Source organism: Sphaeramia orbicularis, chromosome 8 (genome assembly GCF_902148855.1).
Source record: "Sphaeramia orbicularis chromosome 8, fSphaOr1.1, whole genome shotgun sequence".
In the NCBI taxonomy this organism is placed as follows: Eukaryota; Metazoa; Chordata; class Actinopteri; order Kurtiformes; family Apogonidae; genus Sphaeramia; species Sphaeramia orbicularis.
The window spans coordinates 27,040,938-27,052,235 of NC_043964.1; the positions used below are offsets into that span (position 1 = coordinate 27,040,938).

The 11,298-nt window shown below is 35.9% G+C and overlaps 1 protein-coding gene across 1 annotated transcript; it reads right to left on the bottom strand.

The window, feature by feature from the left end:
* Positions 1–598: 598 nt before the first annotated feature.
* Positions 599–3,122, bottom strand: LOC115423470 (immunoglobulin lambda-1 light chain-like). The gene is made up of 4 exons (XM_030140302.1): positions 3,003–3,122; positions 2,594–2,919; positions 2,143–2,176; positions 599–1,100 (listed from the first exon to the last, which is right to left on the bottom strand). Exons 1-4 carry the CDS (start codon positions 3,040–3,042, stop codon positions 772–774), a joined length of 729 nt encoding a protein of 242 aa, XP_029996162.1. The 5' UTR covers positions 3,043–3,122; the 3' UTR covers positions 599–771.
* Between the last annotated feature and the right edge of the window lie 8,176 nt (positions 3,123–11,298).

Here is an 11,298-nt window from a genome sequence, read left to right on the forward strand (position 1 = left end):
TGCCAAGTGTCTGATCTTTAGACAGAGAATAAACTGTCTTTGACTGGAATCACAAATAAATAAACAAGTGGAATGTTTTCATCAGGTGATTTATCTCTTACATGAAATGTATGAGTTAGAGTCACGTTTGTAAAACCAACACTTGAAGAGAATCTGATCTTGGTTGATTATAAAATACTGTTAAATCCCATTTTTATGTCTAATCTGGTCCAATGTAAAGTTTCCAGACCAAAGAGTCATTAATATGACAAGAAGTATTAGTCTACGAGCTAGAGGAGTGGTGAAGGCAATTAGATTTTTCAGATTTTTGGTTCAAATGAAATGAATGTGATGTAATGTCAAATATTGCAATTGTTGCCTCAGGTTCAATATGAGACCCTGTTACATCAGAAAGAAATTTCAATCCATTATTAATTATTTAAACATTTCTAATTCTACAGATGAAGAATTGACCTACAATGTTCTCTGTTGTGACTTATATTTTACACATAAACTCAATAAAAACATTAAGAAATTAGAAAACATATTATTTGTGTCATGACTGGCTGTATATATTAGTGTTATTTTCATGGGAACAAATAAATACAAAAACAAGTTGAATCAAAGCAGTTTTATTGAATGCATCATTTAATATAAAGAATGGAATCTATCTCCATCTGTTCCAACATTTGTTCCAAACATGCAGACACATGTTGTGTATCATGTAAACCTTGTACAGAGCACAGAGCACAGACGGTGCAGAAGCAGGTTTCAGATGGTCATTGTGCTCCTCTACTGTTGCTCAGTGGGACACGCTGACTTGTTGATGTTTTTCTCGGAAGTCTGGGAGCCCACAGACACTTGACATGTATAAACCTGATCCGTGTTCCAGTCTGACGTCTGGATGGACAGGTAGCTGCTGATTTGGAAAGTCTGGTCTGGTTGCTGAACAGCGGTGCTGGTAGAGATCCCAGTGCTCAGTGGACTCCCAGCAGCCAACCAGGTCACATGTGCAAAAGCCACGGACTGACTGGACAGACAGACCAGAGTGGCTTTGTTGGACTGGAGCTCAGCAGCGGACGGAGGGAAGACTGTCAGGACAGGAGGAGGGACGCTGGAGCCTGAAAATACACCCACCACACCAACATACATCATACATGGACAACAATGACATGTACGGAAAACAGAAAGGAACCAGGAGTCAAACATCTACAGGTTGATGGTTATGACTATTTATTTTCCTTCACTGATATTTATTGAACAGCCAAATTTCTTCATGATTATTTGATTTTTTTTTTGTACATTTACATGCCTCATGTATTTATTTTAATTGCACAAACTATATTTACTTATTTACTCATATTACTCCTATTCTGCACCTCTTAACAGGAAAGAATAATCATTTTTCTATTATTTTAATTCTTCTATCATAAGAAAAAACACACAGATAAACATTTTAACAATTTGTTTCTATTGTCATATCCCCAGTAAAAAGGATTAATACAAACATAATAATTTCCTTATATCAGTACCAGTATTCTCTTTAAGTTTTGGTCACTAAAGGTAGGAAGATGGTTTCAGTTCCCTCATACTGTACATACTGTCACAAGTTTAAAACATATAATAATAATAATATGGAATAAGTTCTTGTAGAATAGTGTATATTAACCTTATTATAAAACTTGACAGATGGTTTTCAGGTGTTAAAATACTTTTAAATTGTAACAATTAACGAACATGAGTTTGACAAAGTCTACAATCTGAAATAAATATTGCAAAAAGAATCTAATTAATCAATAAATACGAAAGAATAAAAGGCATAAATGATAAAATTATATGTGAAAAATGTCTCCTCATGTCATTCCAATTCAATATTTAAGTGATTGTACAACCTTATCATTAATTAATTAATCTTCAATCCAAAATTAATATTACAGAATAAAAAAATTAATCAGTTAATGAGTATGAAATTATAAATTGTACAGCAAGTTGTAACATTACTTTTGAAAAATGTTACATTTATTGAAACCTCAACATAGACACAAATGTACAAACTTATCATTACCATAGTATTAAATACATTAATAATGCAGATATTTTCTGTTCCAATCCTTCAGAGATAGAAAATCAATCGGATTTCTTGATGATTTTAAAGGTACTTACTTGTCACAGTCAGCTTGGTGCCTGGTCCGAATACCACAGTGATTCAGTTTGTGTACACGCTCGTACAAAAACCTCCTGAAACTGAAACATCCTTTAAACACAAACTTTCACTGAAAACATCTCATTTCTGTGTTTCCTGTGTGTTTATGATCCAGAACACTGATGGACCTGAGGACTGACTGTGAATATTTCACAGTTTGCTTTAATTTAACTCTTATGTTTAATGACCATTGAATTCATTGTGATTGTAGTGACACTGCTCTGCATATGTTCATCATTCACAAAGTCCAGGAAAGTTTAATAAATTTCCAATTCTTACTTTCATTTTTAATGTTTGAAGTAACTTTCCTTATTTTACAGCAGGTTAGTTGGTTACTTTTTGTTTTAATTCCTCCAAACTGTACTGACTCTGTCACTGAGGTTTTTGTCATGGTGTGATTCACTGTGATACAGCTTCATTAGCAGAACCATCCCATGCCTGACAGAAATACTGAGCAGAGTCTCCTACCTCTGCACGAATAATGATAAACTGGTAATCAATGTTTGATGTAGTTTTGGAGTTAAATCGATCAGAGGAGAATCCTGTTCCATAGCTGGGTGAACTGCCCCCATGGTAAAAGTACAAAACATACTGAGGAGCTTCACCAGGAACCTGTTTATACCAGTACACAGTATTTCCTGGTAAACCCTGAATGTTGCATTTGAGAACAACCTCTTGTCCTACAGAAACTGTGAGGACAGCAGGCGTCTGAGTCAACACTTTTGCTGCATCAACATCTGTCAACAAACAGAAAAATCCATGAATGAAGGGTTCATATTTGATCATATGTGTGTATAACAGAAGCAGGAGAATATCTTACATGTTAGAGCAGTGATGAGAGTGCAGAGGGTCACCAGCATGTTGTCAGTGTGTGGAGTAAACGTCCTTTACTGTCCAGATGAGACGTGAACAGAGATGTGACAAGAACAGAGACTGAAGCTTATAAAGAGACTGAGGAGAGAAGAAGTGGAGAAGGAGGCGGAGCTTCAAGTCCTACATACAAACTCTTTTTCCCTCAGTGAAAAGGAAAAAGTCTTGAATCTTATCAAACATTTACTGTAATTAAAATGTATATGAACACAGAATCTCAATACGAATGACGGGTTTTATAAAATAATCACAATTACAATTAGCCAGTTTTCATTTCTAAATGTTCATTCATTCATTTACTGTAACAACGGATTTCTTTACAGGGTCCAAAGAAATCCTTATCAGTATTGAATCAAACCTTTCAATACTGGGCAAAGGTAGGGTGCACACAGACAGTTTATTGAGCAGCTGAAATATACAAACAACAAACATTAACAACTATGATTGATTTAGAGTGACTACTTAACCTGAACCTAACCTGTCTTTGGAACGCATGATGATGTAGCGTAGTAGTAAGCGGAGATATTGTAGGCTGCGTACAGAAAGTATCAACCCTGTCAGCTTCGGATTTGAACCCAGGACCTTCTTGTTGCAATGCCACATGTTAAACCACTGTACAACGTGCTACTTTCTCCCACATGTGCGCCACTGAATCACCGCAGTAGACATGATACTCATCAGTCTTTACATTACAGTTGAGACAAGAAAAGACATGCAATACAATGACTGAAGCTCATAAATGCCTAAGAAGAAAATCAGCTGTGGTAGGAAAAAGAGTTTCAGCACTGATTTGTACTACTTTTTATTGCAAAAAAAACAAAAACAAAGAAGTTTCATAACTTCATAGTCAAATTTTCTTCAGCAAAAGCAGTTTTTATGTATAAACTAATATAACAATGGGGTCACATATTATGCTGTATGTAAGTAATGATTCATTTATTCCATTTATATTTTACTCAGTTTTCTTTTTCATAGAGTCATGAACAGAAATATCAAACCGATAACAAGAACAACAAGTGGACAGGGGAAAAAAGGGAAAAAAAAAAACTGCAAACATAATCAAGTATGTGAGCTTAATAAATATATAAATAGATGAGACGTTCAAGGAGCAATTTAATACAATACTGAAACTGAGGGTGACTGAGAGGCAGAGCTTGAAATTTACAGGTTTTCATGATTTATTCCTTCCAAAAGTCTGAACTGAACTTGTCTACTTTAAGTACCTTTTAAATTATTGGTGGTTTTCTATATGTATGTTTTAGTATGGTGTTTTATTTATGCTTTTAGCCCTGAGTTTTACTGTGTGTTTTATGTACGTTTTTACGGTGGCTGTATGGCGGAAATGTCTACTTCCTGTAACTTCTGCTCCTGTCTTGGCCAGGACATTCTTGCAAAACAGATGTTTAACCTCAATGACTAATTTTTTTCCTGGTTAAATAAAGGTTAATAAAATAAATAAATAATAAAATGAAAAAAATAAAATCATGTAAGTCTGCTGTTTCTCATGATCTAAGACAAAAGGATTGATAAGGGAGAAAGATCTGGTTGTAGATGTTTTGGCTAATTTGTTTGAATGTAAAAGAATTCTTTGCAATGATAATATTTTCGTGTTTTCACCTGATGTCTTCTTCATTTATATAGGCCTATGTTCTACTCTGCCTGTAAACTGGTTAACTGTGCTGCTCCTCATCATTCTTGATATTTTTTTTAAATCTAAATTTCCTAGTCTAATACAGGTTAAATGAAAATAATATATATACATATAGTGCATTTGACTTCACTGTTTAATTCCACAGTAAAATGAAGATGCCACCATTCTGTGCAACTTCCTGTGCTGTTCATGTTTTATGTTATTTGTTAGGTGTGCTCAGGGAAAATATTGAATCTTGCAGCTAAATGACTTTAACTAGTGTAAAATTATCTGCTGCTGTCACTATATTACAGGTACAGTATATTATTTATTGCCATTGGGAAATTTTCACTTATTTATTTCTGATACAAAAAGGCATTAGTGTACATCAAATGTTTTTGTAACTGTCTTTCATCAGGAAAATGGTTTTGCTTTTTATTCATCCATGAAACACTTTTTTTGGGGGGGGGGGGGGCTAAACATATAAAAACTTGATACAGGCTAGATACTGCTGGGTATATGTGGCATATGTTTAACTACTATACAGTAAAACAAAAGTAATTTTACACATTTTCATGAATTTGAGAGACATATGATAGAGAATTGTGTGAGTAAATAAAATACAATCAGAAGTAGTTTTGAAAGAATTATATATATTGTGTTATGTCACAATTGTATAGTACATTTTGTAAGTTACAGCTCTTTGCAGCCATGTCCAGCTATGGATGACGGTGAGATTATTTCACATATGCTGCCACCTAGTGGTATGTATAATATATACATTTTAAGACAAATGTTCTATCATCTGTGGTTACTCATCAGTAAAATAATATACACTTCTGTTCATTATGTTTTCACTGAGAAGTAGAGCAGGTCTAAGGTCTCTGTGGGCCCCTCCTTCTTGCTCTTATGAGTGCTGGGCCTGTGATAATCCGTCTTTCTGGAGCCCTCATCTGTGCTCTCAGTGGAGACCTCAGGCCAATGTTGGGGGGAATCCTCTGAATGGGCCGTCGAGGCAGAGTGAACCTGCCCTCTTTGACTTCATCCACAAAAGCCTCCACTTTGTCAAACTTAGCGGTGAGACTCCCCAGCTCGTCTTTGAGAGAGTTAAACTGCTTGTACAGGTCTCCGAGGGCATTTGACAGAGGCTGGATCCTGGAAACACACACAAACATTTACTACTACTGAATCAATGATTTCAGCGCTTGAATAGCCTGTCATAACTCTGGCTCCGTAAGGCCTCCTTAAACCCATATTAAATCAAAATAGTATTCTTTGGCAGAACAAAACAAGAGGCTCATACAATAGGCATCATGAGCAAAGTCATGATATTCTGTTAATCAGAAACAGCCCCAGAAATGAGAGGAAACATCAGGATAACAGACATAAAAAAAGGTTAAAATAGATTAAACCCTAAAGATCCAGTGCGATTTTGTAGCAGTTCCCAAGTGAATTTTTCTGTCTATTTAACCTTTCTCAAGTAATTTATCACCATTTATCATGATATTATCCTCTGTGTTTTGCATTTTTAAGTGAAAAATCAGGTATTTTCCCATATTTAATTTACTGATCATGTAGATGTTCATAAAAGGTCAGGTTAAGGTTGAGGGTTATTATATGAGAAACAGAGAAAATTGAAAAAAAAAAGTGACTTTTTCAGTCAAACATATCATTAACTGAATATAAACCAAGTGTCTCCATCCACTGTCAGTGATCCAACTCCATGGGTTTTACTGGTGAATTTTGTAGAAGATGATGTTTCCATGGTAACTATGGATCCTCTGAACGTCCAAATGGGTCATATCTGATGTCCAAGAAAAGATAATAAACTGCAATTTAAACCAATTATTTACATGGATTGATAGGATTAATGGATCAACAGGTATTAAACATTTACTTTCAGTCTACTTTTACTTCTGCTACTACTCCTATTTTTTACTTTTTTGGTTTTTTTTGGAGTGTTGTCTACATTTTTACATCTACATAACATCAGAATGACTTGGTTGTGACAGGAATAGCAAAATGTGTAAAAAGTCTACAATATTCATTTCCATATGTTTTTAACAAAGCCACATGGGACCACTTGAAAAGGGCCTAAGATCAAATGTGGCCCCGGAGCCACAGGCTGCCCACCCCTGGGTCAAACCTTACATCAGGCTTCTAGGAAGGGGCTGATCACATAAAACATACTTCTACACAAGTTGGCTGTTTGTGTAATGAGTGTGTTCTCTACAGAAAAGGGTCACTGACTTAAAGTAATCTGCCAGAAACACTGTGTTCATCGGAACATGAGGTTGAAACATTTCCTATTTTCTTTTGGCCCCTTCTCCATAGTGAAGTCATAAGCAGAGCAGGCCTCGCACGTACCAGCAATCATGTGTCACATTAGTGGAGTGAAATGAGTTGCACAATTTCTAATATTGCAAGAAAAGTTCACTCACGTCATTGTTATTCTTAAACTTTTCACCCCTTTCTTACTCAACATTTAGGTTTTTGTTTTCTGCTGGTGTCTGTCCCTATAATCCAGACGCCAGTGGGACTCACCTGGTGTATTCAGGTAGGACAGCGGCGTGGTCATTGATCAGTAGGTCTTTTACTTGGGTTAGAATTGCAAACTTCCAGTTGTCCAGTACCTGGGTTAGGTTGGAGCAGGTTTTTCCGTGGCTCTGCTCTGCTGACAACAGGAAGAACAGTTGGAGTATGTGTGACAGATCTTACACTGCGTTCAACCAACAAAATATGGATTCAAGGGCATTTCAAGTGTAATGGTACTGATGATTATTTACAGACTGCACAACATATGACGCCCCTGACCTTTGGGATCCCAACGTGAGGTTTCCTGTTTCCATTTCTGAGCACCACACACTGAAAATATACAGAACAGGACCAAAACCTCCTTCATCTTCATGCTCCTCAGCTGATGAGAAATGGAAATACAAGATAGAACATTGATACTGTTATGAAACAGGTGGACAGAGGTGTGAGTTCACTTTAACCCTTTCACGCACGAATTATGAGAACCTTAATCAAATTTTTTTCCTGAGTGTTTTTATTCCTCTTTAGGCATGAAAAAAACAATGTGATTGAAAATTTAATAAAAATGAAAAAATAATAAAATAAAAATAATTTAAAAAATTTAAAAAATGCATAAAAAAAAAAAATCTCATGAACCTATTTTTCATGAAGTTGCAAAAATGTCCACTCAGCTGGACACCACATGTTTAATTTTGGACGCACAGAAACATGTATTTACTGATAAATTGTGTGAAAACTATGGGGAGGGCTTGTGATTCTGGGGGTTTATGGTCAAGAGAGATCTACATAATGTTACCAATTCATGTCAGAAAAGACATGTAGTGTCTTAAAACTTTAATAAAGATATGTGTAAAAACAAACAAACAAACAAAAAAATGAAAAGAACAACAAAATTCATGAATATACAAGGGAACAGCTGTAGAATAGCTGTCCACTGTAGTGACCAGTATGCATGAAAGGGTTAATATTATATTGATATTAATCATGAAAAACTTCTCAAAGATAGAATGTTAACTACTTTAAAGCCCTAGAAGTACTTTTGTGGCGATTTCCAAATTATTTTTTTCTACATCTACAACTTTCTTAAGCGATTTATCACTATTTTTCAGTTAATCATCTACCTTTTTCAGTGAAAAGTGTTTTGCTATATGTAATTTACTGATTATGTAGATGTTCATAAAAGCTCAGAGTAAATTCAAAGAATATTATAGCAGGAAATTTAAGAAAAAGTGTCTCTCAGCAAAATGTACCATTAACTGAAGCATCTGCACCCACTTTGTCATTTGTTGAATTACATGGTTTTAAGGATAAATCAATGCTGCAGAACATGATGATGTTTCAAAGTTCAACACAGAGTCTCTGAATGTCCAAATGAGTCATATGAAAAGCTGAAAAATTGCATTTTATCTCAATTAAAAAAAACAAAACAAAACACAACATATTAATAGGAATGATAGTTTAAAAGTTCAGTAGGTGTTTTTGGTCGCCAGCAGCTGTTAAAGTCTCTGAGGGTTAAACTTTATATATTAAAATTTTTAGATACACATAATCTACAAACTTACATTTCTCTACTTCAAAGAAGAATAATTTGTTGAAGTAAAACCAAAGGATTCTTCACATCCTCAGCTACATCCACTCTTTAGTCTTGTTTTCAGAAACAAAACTGAAGGATGCTTGTGAATGAGGACATTGTTTTTACTTTAACATTCACTTTATTGTGCAGCATTGTAAGAAATTTCAGCCTGGGGCTTCCACAAAATCCACTAAGTAACACTTCATATGCACATAAAACACATAGTAAGAAAAACAAAAAAAAAGGGAAATCTAAAAATGTAAGCATTCAATAGAAAAAAATATTAAAGAGGTGCAAAAACTGAAAAATTAATCATCATCAGTAAGCTAAATATACACACACACATATAATATAGGTTCATCAGTGTTCACCCCTCTCTTCCTATCTACATGAATCATTTTAGTAATTTTTTTTCTATACCTTTACAGAAGTGCCAGATGTCCTCCAAGGCCACAGTGGTCCGTGGTTTGATTCTTCAGTAATGACAAACTGAGAAAACTTGACCTGTGAAGCACACTCTTATAACCACCTCCTCAATCTCCTTGAGCCTTTCCCCCACCGCCCACTTCTGAGATAAAGGGCGGTGACGTTCGCTCCTTTCACATGCCATCACATCACTTTGCTGCACTTAAACGCAGACACATGACACAGCACTTAAGTTAAATCTCCCTACATGCAAACACATGATGCTTCTCATGCAGCCTCACTTGTATATTCCAACTTGTGAATGTGCTACACTGATAAATAACCCACTGAGTCCAAATGGGAGGTCCTGATAATCCCCTGTCCATGCTCCATCTATCCTCCACATGTCTTTTGGTTGCTTTGAACGGTGTATGGCAACTGTAATCTTTACGGGCTCCGGTCCAGATGAGGTGTTTGATGTAGCAGTATGGCTCCATCACAACATTCTTACTGCCTACTGTAATACAATCTGCTCCACATCTGGCCTCAGATGGACCCGGCCAACACTGGTCCCGTTAACTGTCAGGGGTGATCAAAACTTGGAGAGCTATGCACAGTTGATGGAGTCTAAAATAAGAGACAAAAGCACATGTTTGGTGTCAAAGATTTCAATAGAAATGAGTATTTTAACCAGATTTCTTGTGGGATTGCAGCAGATATTGCTAAGTTTCTATGTGGCAATCAGGAAAATAAATAGCACTCATAACATTTTCTTAACTTAAAGTCATAATTCAGATACAGTTCTGTCTGATTTATTGGCTTAGTGATGAATATCATGCCACAGTTCAACCAGACTGACATTATTCCAATCTTAATGAGTCCAGCTAATTTATTTGACAGTAATCTCAAAGCTGATAGATGATGAAGCGACAGGTTTTCTTTTTTTTTTTCTGCGTAGACAGATTTTTCCAATAAATAATCTGGACACTTTTGGATGGGCAACTGTAGCCGGACCCAAAAGAAGCAGAAAAACCATCTATCACTACAGCTAATTTTCCTTCATCTTTAAATACCAGGCACAGGGAAGGCTTTTCCTTAAATACCTTTTATTTCAGCTCTGATTCATTCCAGGTCTGACTTCCTTATTCCAGTAGAGGTTCATTTTAAATGGAACCATTGTGAATTGATCTCCATCCGGTGCAGACAGTTGTATTGATAAATGAGTTCAGGTAAATCCGTGCATGACTGCAGAAAAAGGCATCTGACTGGGCAGTAGTCCCGACCATCTGCACCCATCAAGATGATATTTTATAAACTGTAAGTAGGATGAACATCATGTCATACCATACATCTTTGGGGTTGATAGCACAACTAAATGACTTGGATTCTATTCAAAAAGAAGGATTTAGGAGAGAGGAAGTGATCAGATGTATGATATATGACACTCTGTTCACTCTGATAAACCATCTGTTGGGAACCACTCATTTTATGTATCTTGGGGTTTCTCTTTGGTTTAATCTGAAACATCAGTGATGATAGCCACAAAATACAGTTTGTTTTCCCCTTAAATACATGTCATTATGTAAACAGATTGATGGTAGGAGTAATTCCCAGTCTTATAGTCTTTCCTGGAGCCACTGCTTGTCAGCTGAAGACTCTTTCTGCAATAGTAGACTGACTTAGTTCCAGCTCCTGCAGTTAAAGCCAGCACAACTGGAGGAAAGAATGACAGCAGCAGAACCTCTGAGCCAGAGAGTGAGATAACCAGGCCTCTGTGTTTCTGTTTTTTAACTCACTGTCGTATGTGCTCCCTCATGTGCCACTTGTTATTGACTCACAGCAGCACACCACTTCATAACGACTTTATCAGAGCATTACTAAAAAGGTGGTTAAACTGAAATATTATAGCTTTTGTATTTGTTAAACAGTTCCAAACAGAAGGTGCACCATGAGGATTCTTATGTTTCCTACTGTGTCACATGAGTGTTGGCCTTTAGACTGAGAGGATACTGCTGTAGATTATTCTTGACTTACCATTAAAAAAATCTGACAGGAGGGCAATAATCATTCAGAGTCAATTCTATATGTGTTACTGCAACACTG